This window comes from Pararge aegeria, chromosome 8 (assembly GCF_905163445.1).
Source record: "Pararge aegeria chromosome 8, ilParAegt1.1, whole genome shotgun sequence".
Taxonomy (NCBI): domain Eukaryota; kingdom Metazoa; phylum Arthropoda; class Insecta; order Lepidoptera; family Nymphalidae; genus Pararge; species Pararge aegeria.
The window spans coordinates 20,025,029-20,045,380 of record NC_053187.1 but is presented as its reverse complement, the minus strand read 5'-3'; the positions used below and the strand labels follow the sequence as shown (position 1 = coordinate 20,045,380).

Below are 20,352 nucleotides of genomic sequence, written 5' to 3'. Positions count from 1 at the left end.
TTTCATAATATCATTTACAATGTACAGAATTCGTCCAGTATAGATTCTAAAAATCCAACGGCAATTTTAAGAAGAGACCAAAAATCTCAGGAGATATCTAGAGATACGGTGATAACCCTAGATGAGGGTAAAATCGATCGATTTTTATTTTGTGAGAACGCGCGCCACGCGGCCTCTTCGGCAAGTGCGTACCTGCTTCCTCAGCGGGCGGCGAGGGCGAGGCGGAGGGCGAGGCGGAGGGCGAGGCGGAGGGCGAGGCGGGCGGCGAGTGCGGCGCGCCCGGCACCTGCGCGCGCGCCGCCAGCACGCCGCGCACGATGTCTGCAAGCGTCACACGGTTATGCCGCGGCCACGCACACACCTATGCTTGCATTCTCTCAACGGGTCGCGAAACTGCAGTGGCAATGGGTGCGGCGCATAGCAGAGTGCTGGAATGGTGACCACGCACCGGTAAACGCAGCGTGCTAGACTCCCGACGGGGTGGATGGGTGACATCGAGCGAATCGCAGGGGGCCGCCGCGCTGGACCCGAGTGGCACAAGACAGTGGACGCCCATTGGGGGATGTCCACCGTGTGGTAATGATGATGATAAGTAGGTATATACATTCTTTATCCCGTTGGGATCGCACCACGAGTAGGAGTTGCCGTGAATTTGTTCTGCACGATTTTGTCACATTTTTGCTGATGAGATAGCTTTTGGATTCGTGAATTGTCGGCCGTGAAGGGTTCGGCCAGCTTGCCCGCATATTGAACGAATTCCCTAAATAAATAACATGATATGTAATATACCCGTGAGGACATCTCTGCTCGTGATGATGGACTCGATTTCATGGGAGACCTCGTCTACCAGCCACGGCATGAACTCTTCTTCTACACCTGAGAAATAATTTGAAGCTGTTAAAATATTACTTATATTTCCTATAATGCTGAGTCAAGTCCTATTATTTGCAATGCGCAGAAGTAGTGCAGCAGAAATCGTTTAATCTGGCTTAATTAAATTAAATCTAAAGACGAATACATTGAATGAGTAGATAATATATTTTTTTTAAATTGAATTTAGTTTAGTCTAATGGCGAAGTGTATTAATTTATTATAGAAAATTAAGTTTCCTATGTAAGTGTCTTAGGTCTTTTTATAAGAATAAATGTCTTTAAACCTAACCTAACTGAAACAAGAAGCAGGCGTTCAGATGTTGGGGAGGATTTGTTTCTAGGGAGTCAGAGAGCTGGGATTGTAGTAGGTACGAATGCATACGAATATTAATTAGAGAGACAGATTACAGAATAGATTGTGTTTTGAATATTTATTATTTTTGCATAATTTAACATCTCTTTATAGGTGCAATTTTCAATTTTTTCAATTTTTTAAATTTTTTCATTTTCTTTATAGGTGCAGGTCAATTCGGCATGATCTTAGTAGAACATAGGGCAAGTTGTAGGCATAGGCCTTACTTTACGCCGTTGTGTTTTCGAAGTAAATCTTCTTTAGGCACGACTAGGTCTGAGATAGTGCCTGAGATTTTTTTCCGACGGAAGTAACGCTTACGTCAGACGACTGTGTAGTTTCCGCTATTTAAAATTAATAATTTGGATTGGTTGTTGGTGGAGTATATGACATATACTTAATATGTCATATACTCCACGCTTCTTGACTTATACGCCAGCTAGTAGCAAATATCAGAATCAATGAGGATTATTTATTTCCAATATTTTCGAACGGATCAATTGTGAATAGCATAGTGTATAAAAATTGTGCAGTTTTAAATTTTTTGAAAATTTCTAAACATACTAAATATAAATTATTTATAAATTCTCTGACGATTGAGACTTTCTATAATATTTAATGACAAGATTATATTAACATGTGCTGATCTAACCTTCCATTTTCTACTCTGAATAATTCTATTTAACAAGTGAAAATATTAATAAAAAAATTAAATTTGGAAAATCCAAAGTGCACGCCTCATAATCTCATTTTTCACTGAAAAAGAACATTAAACTTTTCACCGCATGCGGGCGCTGGAGCAAGTCATCTGTTTTTTTTTAAATTATCATTTGCTATCAGTCAATGACGTAGGTGGAATAAAAAAAATATACTTAACAGTTAACATTTTGCGCCATTCTCGAAATAAAGCAACACAATAGTTCGCAAGCATTGTGAACGAACCGGATTTTCATAAGAGACACACTAAAGACTATTTAATTTTTTGTTAGTTTTTATTAATTGTAATTAAACGACATCGAATTACCCCGAGATTTTAAAAAGCAGCGGGCTGCGATTATGTAGCTTTTAAAAAAAACTTTGTTACGTTTTTTTTTTACGGTCGTGAGAGTGCCAGATCCATACGGACAGACATCCGGACGTCTTGAAATATTTTGCAATTTAATTTTTTTTTGTTAAACAAAATAATTATTTTTTAAAGATATCGAATACGTTTAAACGAATGTTTTTTCTTGATATATACGAGTATATGATAATTATTCTATAAGTGCAACGTGAGAAAAATACAATCATTTTTAGTTTCGAAAGTTCTTGACTTTCATATAGGGGGAGTACAGCTTCACCTCAACGCTTCGCTTATGAGTCATGCAAAAATGTGAAAGTGATATTAATGAATTTTAAATAGAATATAAAACGAAATAGTGAATATTAGATGAAATGACGCAGTCCCAGGAACATTTTACTCTTTCATCAATAAGAAATAATAAAAGTTTCACTTCAATCGCCCGTAAAGGTTACACGCACACACTTCTTTTTGCAAGGTCCTGCTGTTCCTCGCAATGGAGCCCGGGATTAAACTCACTGATGCAATTGTTATGAGAAATACACATAAATGCTTATGGGGTCGGGCCTACCTGTCTGCAGGCGTCGCAGCAGGTGGCCCGCGTCGCGCAGGCCGGCCAGCAGCGACGGCAGCAGCTCGGCCACGTAGCCGCGCACCAGCGCCGCGCCCGCCGCCCGCGCGCGCGCCTGCTCGCCCGCTGCGCGCGCCGCCCGCGCCTCGCCCGCGCGCCGCGCCTGCGCACCGCCACGTGAGACCGCGCGCGCACCGCCACACGGGCCCGTGCGCGCGCACGCACCTTCTCCCGCGCCAGGCGCGCGTGCTGCGCGGCCAGGCGCTGCCGCTCGGCCAGCTCGGCGTCGCGCAGCTCGCGGAAGCGCCGCTGCTGCTCGCGCAGCGCCGCCAGCTCCTCCTCCTGCGCCGCCTCCGCCAGCGCCTGCCGCGCCGCGCCGCCCACCAGCTGCTCCAGCAGCGGCTGCACCTCCAGCTCGAAGTCGAACAGCTGCGACGAGCGACACACGGGGACGCGTGTGTTAGGAAGTAGGGAACTACAGCACTATCTCCAAGCTAAACTCGATAATTATACTAAATATATTAACGAACCATAGTTTGTATACTCATTGATAGTATTTTGCAGAGTGCTTTTGAAAATAGAATAATGGCCTTCACTCGATTCTCAAAGAGATGATCTATGGCGTAGCATGTGACGCGAGTTGGAAGAGATCGATTGGCGGGAAAAACAAGTAAACAAGGAGATTAAAAGTATTGTAATAGAACTTTACAGTCAGGGAATAAATGATTTATAATGGAAATGATATACTTAACGAAATAATGTTGTGGCGGAAAAAGTCTTATATACTGGTGATGGAGTGGTTAAAAGTTGTTAGTACTATGGTGGTACTTATGTTGCACGAGATAGGTATATCTCTGATATCTCTAGGGCTTCTTTGGTATCATATATGGAAACCTAGCATAATTTGATACAGACAGTATATGTTGCAGAGGTTGCTTTATACAATTGGACATCCCCATCAAATATGGACATAGTAAACGGTTTGATGTTTATGACGATGCCTCAACTATTTGCTGCTATGTGTTAAAACAGAAATACTCTGGAAACAAAGCAACCCGGCTTGGTGAATTTCTACATAAGGAAATGTGGTCTGTGACTCAGCTAAATTTTGTGGGTAAGGTTAGGTCAGTAATCTTTCAGTATGATGTTGAGAGAAGTTCTTAAAAATTATCTTAAGAAATAATAAAATAAAATAAATTAATGTTGCAAATTATATTTTAGTCGCATTATAATTTTTTTTTTTTTTTAATATTAATAGCGGGCAAACGAGCCAGTGGGTCACCTGATGGTAAGTGATCACCGTACAGTCTAAGTATGCCAATTGCTTTGGCATACTTAGACTGTACGGTTTCAGTGACTAAATGTGACTAACAATGTCAATGACAGAGATTGATTAGAAATACAATTACTAGTTAGTACCTATATTTAAATAAAGTTGGACTGAAGGCAAAAGGCTAAATTGTTTGAGATTAATATTGTGATGGAAATATTTTGATTGTGTAGATACATGTTGAGATGTACAAGATAAATGAAAATGAGTATTTATGATTTGTTTTGGTTATGCCTATCTTTTGATAGAATATTGTTTACAGTTTACAGTTTATTATACACAGTGATACTAGTGAATACAGAATGTGATTGATTTTATGCTAACATATTATTTGAACTAACTTTATAGAGGTGTACATAAGATGATGTTGTTATTAGGAAATTCTATTCACCTAAGGACTTATGATACAATACATATACTTAAAAAAGAAATAACCCGATGCACTTCGAGAACGAAGTAATTTGGCCGTGTTAGGTGTTTTATGTCGGTGTAACTGGAGCTACGATTTAGTGCTGTGACGCTGCGTCGGTGCGGGTGTATGAGGGTGTACAATACATTCCCCGATTGTAGTCACGACAATACATAATATATGAACGTGTTCACCTGCCAAAGCACGACCACAGGGCATAGGAGAACTTTTAGCCCCGGTTATTATTGCACGTATTATTTGGATCAAAGGATTAAAAACATACAGAAGCCGTGTACACAACTAATATTGAAGCATCAAAGCCACTGCACTTTATTAGTGTTTCTCGAGCACTAGTCACTTCATTAATTTAGCAGTTGACAGGAAAATGGGAAAAGTTTGTGAGCCAGCAACATTCCACGGGGGTGAAGTGAGACGTGCTCGGGGCGTTTTTTGGACATAATGCACTGCATGCAATAATGGCTGACTAAGGATTCTGCATGTTCTTCATTCTGTGTGATTCGGATATTATTTCCACTTGTGCGACAATGCTCGGAGATAAAGTTGTGGGAGAAGAAAAAAATCATCAGAAATGCAGCCGTGTAGTTTTTGTCTGAAGGATTGTCCCGTAGTTATTTGTTTAAATACGAATGTCAGTCGTAGGTTATTTTTGAATGCTAGGCGACTGGCAGCGCCGAGGTCGAGGAGAGGGAGGCAGACATGGTCCGCTGTCGACTCACGTCCCCGGCGTATATCTGCGTGTGCGCGTCGGCGCCACTGGCGGCGGGCGCGTAGGCCGGCGTGGCGGGCCGCTCGGCCGACAGCTCCGTCTGCACGCCCGCCTCCAGCTCCTGCCCCTTGGCGAACAGCTGCAACACGCCACGATGCTGCAGCGCCGACACTCGCGCTCCCTACTCGCTACTTACGTGTTTATGGATTATTTAAATTCATGAGTAGAGAATGGAATGTTTGAAAACATGTCTGCTTATAAAAGACTTATAACGGTGCCTAACTGCCTCGTTCGTGTTTTCACCATCACATCACGTCCTGGTTCGATCCCCGCGTCGGTATAGTGAATGGTATGTATTGGGTATTGTTTGGTAATTGGCGGTAGGTACTTCACGACCGTGCCTCGGGGAGCACGCTAAGCTGTCGGTGCTGCGACTGATCCCTTTTCGTTCGTGCCGAAGCTTTCCATCGGATTATGAGGCCTGCAGAGTGACGCTGTGTCCGTCGAGCTGAGGCGGTGGGAATCAAACCGGCAGCCACGCTGTCGCACCGGAACACAGCAATGTTGTTTTGCGGTAGAAACGAGCGTGGCGGTCGAGATTGAGCACCGCGGGCGAATCGGTCGGGCACTCGCGAGTGTGTGCGGGTACCTCCTCCAGGTAGTGGTCGGTCTGCGCGCGCAGGTGGCGGCGTCCGGGCGCGGGCGGCGGCGTGGTGGCGCGGCCGGGCCGGCGCGCGCGCAGCCGGCGCGACCGCGCGGCGCCGCCCGGCGCGTCGCCCTGCGAGCGAGGGAGGGGTTAGTGTGACACGCCGGCGAGCTGCTGCACTGGAAGAACCTTGCCAGAGTTCACAATCATTGTTAACCTTTCATGAATCCCGGTGGATATCTCCAAAGTGCGAAAACTGAATATGTTAATGACGTTGATGGAATGTTCCAGTTCTACAGGTGTTACTCTACTAATGCAGAATTGTAAATAGGACTTATCATTACATGTGGGGTGATGTGTGCGTGTGAGCATCTTTATATACCTAATTGTTCTTTATTTGGTCGCCATAATACTCCGTAACCGATTAAAGTCTTATTTGCTGTTACTGTAGCAATCCGTGACCGCATTTGACCCTTAATGCAAATACACGGTGACAACCACTACTATACTACGACCACACACACATCGCCATCTAGCCCCAAAGTAAGCGTAGCTTGAGTTGTGGATTGTAAGATAGCTGATGAATATTATTTTATGAATATTATTTTATGAATATAAAACACAATAATAAACACTTATAATATACAGATAAACACCCTGACACTGAAAAACAGTCATGTTGATCACGAAATCATTTTTTTCCAGTTGTGGGAATCGAACCGACGGCCTTGGACGCAGAAAGCAGGGTCGCTGCCCACTGCGCGAACTGACTGTCTTCATACTGTCTGTCTGTCTGTATTAATACTTGGCATGAGAGCCGCGCACTAAGCCTACCCGACTTTACAGTATCATCATAATGAAAATCTTTCTTTCCGCACATAAGAGTTTCCTGATGTTTTGAGAACTATGGCTGAAATAACTTTACAGAGTCATCATAAAAAGATACGCAGTTACAAAATTATTTGGAATCCTGAATTAGTTTGAAAACCTGTGTTTCAAAATGACCGTTCTTCCCATATCTATCTATCTATCTGCACCAACATACAGTCTGGCGAATTGAGAGCCTCCTCATTTTTTAAAGTCGGTTGAAAATACTAAGTAATGTCAAAATTGCACATAGTAGCGAGATGATGGATAACTACATTCGTACCTTTAAACTAAAGCTACGAGAGTTCCCGAAAAATAAGTTAGCTGGGTGTTCTTTCTGTTACTACTAGCTACTTTCAATCGTACTTTTGAGGGACGCGATATATTTCCTAATAACTGCGAAGAAGCCAACGGTTCTCGGTTCGGTTCGGTGAGGATGCAGAGGATGCAGTCTAAGATCTTAGCCCCGGGCTAATCTGTTAGGGGATGACAGTTATACAAAAACCTATATCCCTAGCTGTCATGTCGCCTCTGCCAAGTACCCCTCTATGGATACAATAGAACGGGATGTAACTTGACAATAAAGAGTGGTGGTTCTGTAAACAGGAGAGAAAAGTTAAAAGCACTAGAAATTTATCGGAACTACAATTCAATTGTATTTGTTGTGAGATCATTGTATCGAGTCGTGTGTCCCGCCCGCATGCGACAGCGCGCCACACTACGTTCCGCGACATTAGCACACATTAGCATACATTAGCACTCATGATAGTCCCGCGAGGACACATCGGAGCCGACACGGGCGGCTAATCTCTCCACCAGACTGACAGCTCCAGTTATGTTAAGGGGTCCATACACGCGGGGCAAACGTGAACGTGACTGGGAACCTCTATGCTTTCAATTTCACGTAGACGGCACACCAATGTCTACGTAATTGAGGCTTCAATAAGGTTAAAGGCTATTAAGGGATTTGTTCTAAAGGTTTGCTAATAAAGGTTCAATGTTTGTTTGCACGTGTTTGTTGCCGCGATCATTAGTAGCTCGTTTGTTTTGTCGCAGATTTGTGATGACGCGGATAAAACCGCGGGGCGCAGCTAGACGTCTTTTGCAGTAAACTTTAGAGAAATGCTTTTATTATTCCGATATTGTCTGCAGTTAATTATGTGTTTATGGCGAAAATGATATTTTTCGCAATTGCATGATGACAAAAAAGATGAGGTCTTTATATTTATTTTTCTATGTAGAAATTAAGTTATTATATAAATAATAATAAGGTTCCCAGCAAGGCGAATTTAGCATATTATAATTTCTGAATCTTCTCTGACTACCACTCGGGTACCTGCCGTGGTCGTAGACAAGACCACCGAAAAGGCGTGTCGCGGCCGCCGAGCGATCCAGCGCCGCCGCGGTACAACGAGGCGTATTTATTAGGTTTGTTATAATTGTCGTACCCCTAACAGACTCGCCCGCATCCATCTAGACTGCGTCTTCATTTAACACCGGGTTGGATTGCTGGGCAAACGCTAACCGGTAGTGGACGAAAAATAAAAGGATTAGGTACAAAATAACTCTTGCTAAAACGTCGATAGCATTCGTGGAAACCATAAAACAAAAAATAATTCAACGACTATTTGTGCTGCATATAGTACTCAAAACGAAGTGCAACACGATATTCTGTTTTCCAGATGAGGCACAGTGTATCTGTATACACTTCTTCTTAATCTACCTTAAAAAAATGCACAAGTCGCTACTCACGGCGGCTTGCGGATGGGATCCAAAAGTGCTCCCGCGCACCACGCGCTTGTCATGCATCAGGTTGGAGTAACTCGTCGCACCCGTCGCGCCCGTCGCGCCCGTCGTCAAGCTGCCGCTGCAAACACGATGCACAAAGTGATAGCCGCACTCACACAGCCGGACGCGGCTCTAGTATTAGTATAGTGGTCGTCTGCACACCACAAAGATCTAGTACACTTCCAAAAGCTATTCATTCTGTTTTGGGTGGGATCAAAAGGACCGTGGATGATGACACCTACAAACGACCTATAGGACAATTAAACTGCGCATATTGGAATTATACTAAAAGTATTTTTAGTAGAATCCCAATATGCGCAGTGGACACCCATCGGTTAACATGACGATGTTGATAATGTGCTCCTTTCGTGGCTACTTTAGATCCACAACTCATGAAGTTACGGGGTTAATAACTTCGGTTCTCCTTCAGAACTCATCATTTCTCAATTCATCAAGTAGATATATTCGAAGCAAATAAGTCTCTATCGCCCGTCGAGTGACTTCACCAGGTATACAGACGATGGCTGAATGTTTCAGTATGCTTGGTTAGTAACGTTAAAGAATAGTAATGACCCTAACGGTAAAGTGTTCCATTTACGGTCGATTCGTCGCAACGATCGATTGCACGCCAATCGCTTCAATACTAGTCGCCACACACGAGCACGATGCTTCGTTTGCAACGGGACGTGCCATTACACAAAGTTCGTGTGATCAGAAATCCTCAGTAACTTGCAAATAGTCGCCTCTAGCCCTGCAATAAGTTGTGATAGTATGACAGGCTGGAGTCTATAAGAATTTGTATCGCAGGGGACGATTACCGAGATACAGTTAAACACGAAACTCTACGAGTATGCAAGACTTATGCTTGCATGCGATATCTGCGATTCGATGTACATACATGTCGCAATTCCTTAATGGCAAGTTAGGATTTATTATTTCTTAATTGTTTTCAGCCTGCTCTGGATTTTATGTAACTGTATGCTAAACTAATTTTAAATTCATGTGCAAAACCCATGTGATCAAATTGAAATGGATATTCTAGCTTCACTTTACTCAAAACGTGATTTTTATTTGGATAAATAAAATAAAAATATACTACGACAATACACACATCGCCATCTAGCCCCAAAGTAAGCGTCGCTTGTGTTATGGGTACAAAGATGACTAAATGGCTGGATAAATACTTATAATATACCGATAAGCACCCAGCCACTGAAGTTTTGGGAATCTAAACCACAGCCTTGGGCTCAGACAGCTGGGTCGCTGCAGACTTCGCCAATCGGCTCTATAAATATAAATAAGTAGAATCGATAGTTGCGCCCCGGGCTAGAAATCTAATCTCTTGTGGATTGTATTTCTGGGGGCCTTCACGATCGAAGGTTTCGATCGCTGAGCCGAGCTGGAACTGGGTATTGGTTGTCTATGCACAGGAGTGCCCATGAATACCCACTTCCTGCTGGTATCATGAATAGAATTATAATATGTTGAAAGCTGATTTTGAGATAGATATTAATGCCATTTGGGCATTTGTCATCAGTCTGGGACACGGGCCCTTAACGCAAATACCCGAACACAGTACGTCGAGATAAGAACGTGAATAAATGGTAAGTAGATTGAAAATAACAAAAAAAATTTTGTGTTCGGCTTAAAATCAGCTTTCAAACGATACTCAAAAAATATTTCAAGTTAAAAAATCTTTATTACTAGTATAATTTTCAAAATTTATTAATTTTAATAGGTAACTATATCCTGACCCAACGCTTCGACGAGTCCGCCTGTGCTTTACTACGTTCGCTCGTCTCGTAAGTGACGGAATACGGCTACTGAATATGCATTTTTAAATAGGATTGACATTTGCTGAGCTTAGCACTTTCTTACAAATTCACTTGCATTCTTTATTTAAACCCCTTTGCGGGACGTTTATATTCTGAAACTTTTTAATTGTATGTTAATACTTTTTAAATACTAATTTGTAAAATATGTAACATTAAAAATAATCGACTTTCAAGTGGTGATAGCCTAGAAGTTAGGGCTTTGGCTTCACTTTCGGGGGGCCGAGTTACAATTCCCGCACGGTCACCACGTTTTCTTATGCTCGAGAGCTGTCCATAATGATCTAGCGAGGTAAACAACGGCCTACATCCTTCTCATTCGGAAATGCATGCCCAGTAGTGGGTTGCTAATTGGCAATGGGTTGATCATTGTGATAAGTGCATTGGCATAACTCTGGCAGACCTACGGACGGGCGTGGGCGGACTGATTGACATTATATTATTTTATCCAAGTTCACTATATTGACCTCGCTTCGCTGGCCCAAAAGAAAAAAATCGTAATATTTATAGAGACATACAGGTAAGATTGGATATATTATTACAATGTCTCAAGGGTGGTTGAACTCGCGGCGGAGCGCCCCCGGAAGTAGGCCGGCGGCGACCCCAGCTATTAGTGGCTTGACCCCACCATAGATAAGCCACGTATGTGCTCGGTATTGACTTCTTAATACCTTCGTATTATTAATTTACCCGCATGCTCCAACGGTAGGTATTACACTATTCCAGAAATAATCGCAGTTTTGCCGGGTTATGGACACTAGTCGAGGCCTGCGGATATTGACTTCGGTCGCTGTACCACCGGGGATCGGTTTGTTTTGTGAAAGCGGGAGTACTAACACGCAGTCCCGTCGCTCGAGCAGGCGCCTAACGCCCGCCACGCCGGCGATCAACGCTCGGACGCCCCGGAAGGCCATTCCGGGGCCCGAGGGCGAGGGCTCATCGCCGCGGAGAGCCACGGGCGCGCCGTTCGGGACCCGGTCCCCGCTGCCGGGCAGCGAGCGCCGGGCCCGCGCGGCCACCGGCTTGGGCCGGCTGGCGTACTCGTACACGACGGGCTCGCGCGCGGCGTACAGCGCGTGCAGGCCCGGGTGGGCGGGCGCGCCGGGCGGCGGCAGCAGGAACTGGCCCGTCTTCACCGTGGTGACGAAGCGCGGCCGGTCAGCGTCGGCGCGGCGCTGGCCGGCCGCCAGCCGCTCGCGCTGCTTGAGGCGGCGCAGCTTGAGGTCGAGCGCGCGCGCGAAGTGCGCGTCGGGCGCGGCCGGGCGCTGTTGCGGCCGCACCGCGAGCACGCGGCGCGCGACTGGCGGCGGCGGCGCGCCCGAGCCGCTTATAACCGTGAAGGCGTGCGCGGCCAGCTGGAGCGCCGGCATGGCTGCGGGCGCTCGGCCGAGTGCCGCCCGCCCCGCGTCCGCGGCTGCGACACGCAAGCGCAGGCCGCGCGCCCGCGGCCGGCGGTCAACTGCGGCGAACGACGAACACGAACGAAGCGATGGCTGCGGGTGGACCGCCGAGGGTTCAGTCTAAACAACGCGACGTGCCATACTGCAGATATCCTGTGAGTTCGCACTTCGAGCTCAAGTTCACTGACCACATCATCGCACGGAACGTGCGCGGCCCGCAGCCTCCAAGCATTTCCCACGAGTAATTTCCACTGCGTTCGTCGCCGAGGCACTGCCGCTATCTGTCGCGGCTCGTTATCTTGTTTTGTCGATGTGCTGCGCGGAGGCAGGACGCGATAGCGGAGGAAAGTTGTTTCCCCGCGCCTCATTTTTAGGATTCCATAGATAAACGAGGAATGAATAAATCGGTACGTGCGAATTTTACCATTTCATGGAAACAATAAAGCTATAATAACCCTAATATCAATAATTTCGTGAGAAAAATAAATTCAACGTGATTTCTTCTGATTTGTCACTTGAGAAGGTCCGCTATAAATATTGAATAGCACTTTTGGAATACCTACATTCTTCTGCTGAAAAAATGTATTAAGATGAAAATATTCATGCTGCAGCGACTATCAGCCGGAAGCCCGACTGCCACCCAGCGACTCCCAGAGAACATTATAAAAATCCAGATCTCTCCGGGCTGTCGCGCCTATTCTTCATCGGATCAGTTCCATTCAAACAGGAAAGAAGAATATCGTAAAATCTAATACGAACAACGGAATATCAATCATTTCAGTACATGAATGCCACACAGCTGGGCGCGGGCCGCCTTCCCAAAGGAAAGGAAATTTTAGAGCATTGCACATGAAGCAGCGTGATGTTAGGGATAATAACCACTTAAGGGATTGCCCGGGCCAATGGTCGTTATTCCGGGATTTCCTAACAGAAACGACTTTGGCCCATCCCGGGAATCGAACCAAGGACCTAGTAATAACTAGCTAAATATGCCACCTGCTAGTCACTAGAGCAAAGAGACATTAGAGATAATTGGATATCGTCACTTTTGGCTTTTGTGTGGTGTAATTTCTGCGTTAATGGCCCCCGGGTGCTGTCTGGATAAAAGCTATCTATGTGCCCATCGAGTTTAGTTCAGCGGTGGAACATGGGTCATAAACGATGGTAATAAACAAATAAAAGAGATTTCGAATTTAAAATAAGTTTATTTTATGGGACACACCCAACATCCGCGATGATGTGAGTCGACATACCTTTATAACATTGGTTTCAGTTATGTTGGCCAAGGAACGGTTCAAAAATCAGTGAACAATTACACAAATAAAGCACCTAGTTATTCTGAACATTTAAAATACTAAGCCCAGACACGAAATATGGAACGCAAGTTGTCTAGGAGTTGGGTAGCGTGCAAATTGTTTCATGGCCGCAACATTATTAAGGCCATGTTATCGCAGAATCAAGAGGATAGCTAAGCTTCTGTAGAAATTCAAAGTCAGACAATATTAATATCAATTGTATGACTGAAAGTCCTTCAAGCATACCTGATCATTTTCCATCGTGTATCAGACATTTATCAACAAACCGCCATAGCGCTACAACGGAATAGACAGACCTAACGACCCGTCGTCTTATAACATCATAACACTCCATCGAGTGTTACGACTTGAGTAGAGTATTACGACGCCTGTGGCAGTCTGCAATGAGCTGCACGTGTAAGGGACAGCGGTGCCGGAGGTTTAGAAATAAAAATAAACAGTGATTGTGCCGCCCTGCGAGTGAGCGCGCCTGCGCGGCGGCAGCGGTCGCTGGTTGCCGGGCGACGAAGACCAAACGGCCCGCGCCCCAACTCCCTCAGCGATAGCCCTCTTTGACCCTTCACCCACCCTCAGGGCGGCTCAAGGTTAAGGGCAATGCTCCTCTCGCGCTAATAGCAATATGCTAATCACAGTTAGTAGAACGGTTATCTCAATCTCAGATCTAGCACGCGATATTGATGCAGTAAATAAAACATAACTACTCCAAGTCGCCGCTTGGTATCCACTGCTATTAGTGAAGGAACAGTACCTTATAGCCAAATGTCGAGGTCAACAAATTATTTACGTACAAAAATAACTAGTTACTTAAATTATTTTGGATTGGCAGAATAGAATTCAAACGTAAGTAGTGCCAAGCGCGGGGCCCGTAGCTAATTCTTTCAAAGAGCCCTTGATCTGCTCTGGATTTGTATGTGTGTGTGTGTGTGTGTGTGTGCGTTTGTATGTATGTATGTATGTGTGTGACACTCTTATAACTTTTGAACGGCTTGATCGATTGGAATGAACTAAACGAGGTTCCAAAGAGTTCCACCAAAATTTTAACCAATTCGAACCAAAATATTTAGAGAAATCTCAAAAATAAAAAAATTTAAAACAGTTTTATTGGAATCACTTTCTAACGGCTTTATCGATCAGCGGATTCACTTCAAAATTCCTAGTTCGATCAATTCAAACTTAGATATCCTTTATGAAGCTTTAAAACCGATGTCGAACGCCGCCAAGAACGTGAAATCGGTTGATTCATTCAAAAGTTAAACGTGAAAATCGGTTGATTCATTCAAAAGTTATTGCGTTTTGAAAACTCAACAAATACTGTTTTATTTAATCTCTATCAGACTTCTCAGTTTGAAGAACTCAAAAGCAAAGAGCAGCCATATCTCTTTCAGCTCTTGTTTGATTGTCTTAGTAGCAGACGTTTCACGTTTTTATGCGGGCCCCTTTCGCGCGGAGCCCGGAGCAATTGCTACTCTTGTTACGTGGTAAATCCGGCAATTAACGTAAATATACCTTATGACAATTAGTATATAATATAGTTAATTCATAATATAATGGCTAGTTGAGTAATAGGCCGGAAAAACACGTCTCGTAACATACGAAATGTGTGTGAAAAAAATAGTTTAACAACTAGAACAAATCAAATAAAGATCAAGATAAAACGCAGAGATAGATATTTGTTTCGTCTGGTAAATTCAGACAAACACAAAATCTCGAATGAATGGCAGACTTCGTGAGACTCCCAAGTGCAGTCTGACATTTGTAAACAGAGCAAACGACTCGACTTGAATTGCACACTGTTAGGTCGGTTTCATGATATGGATATCTGGATAGACGCGGGCGTGTAAGACAATCGCCTTTCTTTTCGCCTTATCTATCTCTTGTGTTTTTTGAAATAGGTTTTTTAGTTGTTAAGACTTTTTGTTGGAGTTTTTATTTACTTCAAAAAAACTTGCATTGGAGTTAAAAATACGGCTTCTAAGATCAATTTCTAAGATTATTAGCGCTTGCCTGCAATCTCACCTGTGCTAACTAACTGACGATGCAGTCTATGATGATAGCTACAAATTTAAATAAACCCCGTCGGGAACTGGGAAGTGGGAACTCCCACTTATTAAATCATACTTGCCGTCTTGTTTACTTTGCCAAGCTAAAAATAATTATTGTAAACCTATTCAGTTGGTTTAATGTGAATAAATTTACATTATTACAAATTACATAAAATCATGATTCTTGTAGGTCTTTATCACGGACACTTATGGAGCGTGCATACATAGGTATAATGTTATTATGTTTCCATTGTGATAGTGAAAACTACATTCATCAACTTAAAACTAAAGCTAAAAAGCGCAATAAAAACACGCTTTTGTATGGCTTATACATAATCCATAGGATTTTGCTATAGCTTACAATTTAAATTCAAAGAACATTACATTAAATTTTCAAATTGTGCGCTGTCATTATTTTAACTTCTATAAATTTATCTCTTAATTATTCCTCTTGGGCCCATTTTATATATTGTACAAACAGCCCTCTTCTGCAGGACTATAATCCCCATAATAATATTCTGTAAAAGTAACTAAAATACATACAAGGCTAGCAGTTTCGTTAAGCAAAATTAGCAAGGGATGATGGGAAGATATGATAATCATATCCTCCACTCAGTAGCGTTCGTACAGAGTATGCAGTAAGTGTGCAGATGATATTAAATGGGACAAATTACCAGTACGAGTTATAAAAAGCCTACTCTTAAGTTTTATAACTAGTACTGGAGATTTTTCAAGTTGAATTGTTAAATAATATTTAATTGTGGTACTTTAGAATATTTCGAGCATAGGGTGGGCGCGATACCATCGTCTGCCACCGACCGGAGACGCGCGACCGCACGGAGCTGGTGCGACGCGACTCACGGTCGCACGCAACTAGAGACTCCCTGCCGGCGCTGGGTTCAAGCCGGGCGCCGCACGTGAAAGCACAGAGAGAATGTAACAACAAATACGGGTTTTAACAAAAACAGGATCGCCATGAACAAGGCTGGGCCTCGCCTCGCCTTGCCCGGAATAGTGGACGCGTGAGCAATTTTAAATTTAGTGGTACTCTGATTGCGTATTCATCGCCATTGATGCCTAAGATTCGTTTTCGTTTGTAGCAGGAACGCGCCAGGCAGGCCCGCCCTTCCGGCGGTCTCGCTCGAGGCGCGGCTGCACGGAGGTTGGTGCATACGCGAGCGAACAGCGTGAGTGCGTGGTGGCCGACAAGCTCTCGAACGGTCGGTCGGGTGTGGATTGCGGACGTATATTTGAGCTCTGACGATGAGGTGTTTTGTTGGACCTGGAGTGGCTTATACTGGCGTGTGGGGCAGAGAACGTACCAGGGAAAGTAAACGGTAAACGAGAATAGAAGTAGGTTTTAGGCTCCGCACACACTCAGTTTAGTTTTTGTGTTCAGGTTAGCCGTGAGGAGTGAGTAGAGCAGAGCTTGGTTAGTCGCGTTATCGACCGTAGAGGTCTTACGCTGTTTCTAGTTCATGTAGCATCCCAGATACTGCACTGAGGTCTTCCACAGGTTCTATTCAATTTTGGCGTTGTATCCTATTAGTAGTAAGGCGACGCGAAGAACGCACTGATGTCCGCATATGAGGCCGCACATCTACTACTCGTAGTAGCTTTGATATGCTCTGCTGTTAATCTTCTAAAGCTCAAGGCTTCCCAGCAGAAATCGCTCAAACAGTTTGGCGATGTGATGAGCTCCGAAACAGCTCGATGGTTGGGTAGTTCGCAGTAATCTGGCTGGTTTGGCAAAATTACCTTCCCTTTCTTCCCTGCTGCAGGAAAGAGGCCCCCTCCACTATAATGTCATTTAAAAAAAAACTTGTGAAATTATTTTAAACGTTAATTCAAAAAAACGTGTAATTTAAACATCAAATGTTGAAACAACTGTGGTAGAGTTATTATTTGCTGTCAGCTGAAGAGTTTCGTCACCTGTTTCTGAGCAGCTTGAGTGACATACGGGATGAAGTTCGCTCGTCAACTCTCTATGTCAGCACGTTCAACTACGGGTTGAGAGGCCCCGGCTCAATTCGGCTCGGGCTAACAATAAATAGGTATCGGATTTTTCTGTTATGAGTTCTCAGTTCCAGTCCAGATTTAAAGTTGTGTCTATCGCGATTCACATTTACGTAGAGTACGTAAACGTGGATCGCGGTCCCGGTAATAAGAGATCTATGACCGAGCAGGACTGCGCCCAGCAGTGTGCTAATGTTGACGATGAAGGGATGAAGTTTATAATAATTAATAATATAGTTCCAATAAATTCATAATTTCTGCTATTTGGTTTGCTTGGTCACCCTACGGAAGAGCCCTGCGTGAGACGCTTTTCGGTAGCTCAAGGATTTTCGGCCAATAGAAATAATCATTTTGACCGATCTGTACAACCATAACTTACGTTAAAACTATTTATGTTTCAAACTACAACTTAACACGCTCTTATATATAAGTAGAGTTGGGAATTTAAAATCTAATTTTTATTCATAATATAATTTTCCATTGGTGTAGCAAGAAAACGCCCAAAGTTGACTCATAGTCTTCCTTTGGAAACGTGAGGTAGTGTAGTGAGTATTATTAGCTATAGTGGGCCACTGAATTGATTGCACGGCGTGCATGTTCGGCCGCCATTATGATTCCGGCGATGCCCGTCGGGCGTCCGGCAGGTATCACTGTCATCGGCAGCTCTATAAATTCCACTAACGAATAATAAATAATCGATTGTTTCAAACAAAACGACGAGTGCCTGATGACGTCAAACAGCTCCCCCGAAACTGCTGAATCACGTTATTGTGAAGTGTACACCACTTCACTTAATGACGGTGTGGGTACCTGTTCTGTTACGAGACGGCTATGTCTGTTACGCGAAAGTGAGGGTCGATGACAAAAGCAAAGAGGCCTAGGTGGCGAGCGACAGAGGAAGCTGAAAATGTTTGGCTTTTCAAAACATTATCAGTCGATCTGTCCAAACCACTTTTGTAAGGGTTTCTAAATTTCACTGCCTTGTTCATTATTTTCGAGTGCAGGGATTCCCTGCGTCTTGTTCTATATCGTTTACTCACTTGTAGAAGCCGCGCCAGGGTAGATACAACGAGCAAGTTTTCAAAATTGGACAGTTACCGGGGTAAACGGGGTTTCCAAAGTTCTGTTAAAGGGCACATTGGCTCCCTGACGTAGTGCACAAAGTGCAAGACCTTGCCTAGTTTGCGGACAAGAAATCTTTTGCGATCGAATGAATCCGAGCTTCCCTGTAGACCAACCGCTCCTTACGCTCGTTTTGCAAAGTATTAGTTAAACGACAAAAGTAACTATTCTGCGATGAATGACGAAAAACACTATGAACGATATAAAAAATTGTCTCATTAAAATGTTTTTCTCCAGAAATGGAACCCAGATTTATTTCTCATCGATTATTCTACCGTATTTATGAATAACTAGCTGTTGCGGAATTGGGCCGCGTCTGTTTTTACGAGTACATTAGAGTAATGAGAACTACACCTATACTTATTGAATAATTTAGGTGTAGCTCTGCATTTATTTTTAGTTGTGTATTCTTGTAAAAGAAAATCAGGTGTACCTAATTAGTTATTAAAAATAACTTTTCCAATTAAATGCATCTATAAAAAGAACAGTTTGGTTTAGGTGTACCTACTACCTAGTCTTTAAAAGTGTTGAAACTCGCGATAACTCGTACATTAAATGCCAATTAGAATGAATTAAAAGTAATATACTGCTACATAAATACCTTTAATGACAAAACTATTTATTTAAATATAAATTGATAATGCGAAACTAATGTAACCCACTTTTCTACCGGCGATTTGATAAAATCTTAGAACACAAAAGCTGCTATTGCGAGCTAACTACGTTAGTTAGTATATATATTTAATATATTTTCACGTGGACTTTTTATAGGTAGATAATAGTAGTTACTTTAATCATGTAGTACATATTTTTTATGAATCATTAATATTGTTCTCAGCGCTCGCCAGTAATGATTTTTAGAGGTAAAATTTTGCTACATCGGGATAATTTTTTTAAGGATCTAATTTTTTTGAAAATAAATTATAGGCTATGTTATTTCGTGATGGTGTAGCTTTCTTTTGGCCAAGGAATGCTTAAAATCACTCCAGTACCTACTTTCGGAGTCTATTGGGTACATAGAACGAACCAAAAAACGAACAAAAAATCTTTCCTCTTTTCCTTCTTAAAACATCGCGCATCCTACGTATAAACGACACTGGCATGAAAAAAGAGCTCAGGCGCATCAATCCACATGCGTGAAGATGCTTGGGTGGCGTTGTTTGTGCAACCATGCAATAAGACGCCTCGGTGCAGGGGACCTAAGGGTCGTGCACACCTCCGGCGACTCACCAGGAGGGGTCGCGGCGCAGCTTGGCGTTGTTGTAGAGCGCGCGCGGCGTGCTAGCATACGTGTACGGGCCCCGCGCGCCCGCCGCGCCCAGCTGCAGCGCGCGCATGGCCCCGCGCCCGCAGCACGCGCGCCTCGCACGCCGCGATCAGCAGGCGGCACATCCGCACATCCACCCGCACTCCGGCACTGCCGTCGCTATTGGTTATGCCGGTCTCTACGCACTGGAATCTACGAGTCGCATCAAAACTATTAAAACACTGCTTTCAGCGGCTTCCTGGATGGTTTCAGGATGTTTCTTTGCACCAATTTCAGCGGTATGATAAAATTCTGCAGTCTAGTTGAATGTCCGTCAACAATTGACATCCGCCCACGCGATGTCGCGATGACAAACGACAACGACACATTCGAAAAAGGAATCACGTGTGTCCGTCACTGCCGGATACACCTCCACTCGCACATGTCGATACTCCGTCGCTCGTATCGATTATTGCTCGGTTGATGAAGTCACTGTCTGCCTGAGCACGATGCGCTGCCCGGTCGGCAGCGTGCGACTGGGGGGCGGCCGCCAGAGCGCTAGTGATCGCGCTCCGCGTCGCCATGGCGACGACTAACAGCCTGCTCGAGTCGTGGCCGCGTAGACCGGCCAGCTGTGTACTCTGCATGCACATTTCAACTTGTCAGTGAATTATTTATATAAAGAAATGAATAACTGATGTTTTGCACCTACAAGACTAACCATTCAACTGAGATCAAGTTTAACTGCGCCGAAAC

At 44.0% G+C, this 20,352-nt stretch overlaps 1 protein-coding gene across 1 annotated transcript; it reads right to left on the bottom strand.

Moving 5' to 3' along the window:
- Window positions 1-241: 241 nt before the first annotated feature.
- LOC120626052 (radial spoke head protein 3 homolog A) lies at window positions 242-19,687 on the bottom strand (the record flags this gene model as incomplete). The annotated part of the gene is made up of 11 exons (XM_039893333.1): window positions 19,581-19,687; window positions 16,787-17,010; window positions 16,261-16,469; window positions 11,280-11,974; window positions 8,587-8,656; window positions 5,971-6,099; window positions 5,332-5,460; window positions 3,081-3,284; window positions 2,856-3,018; window positions 790-876; window positions 242-321 (listed from the first exon to the last, which is right to left on the bottom strand). Coding segments are annotated over exons 1-11 (2,097 nt in total), but the record flags the coding sequence as incomplete, so codon positions are not given.
- Window positions 19,688-20,352: the final 665 nt, after the last annotated feature.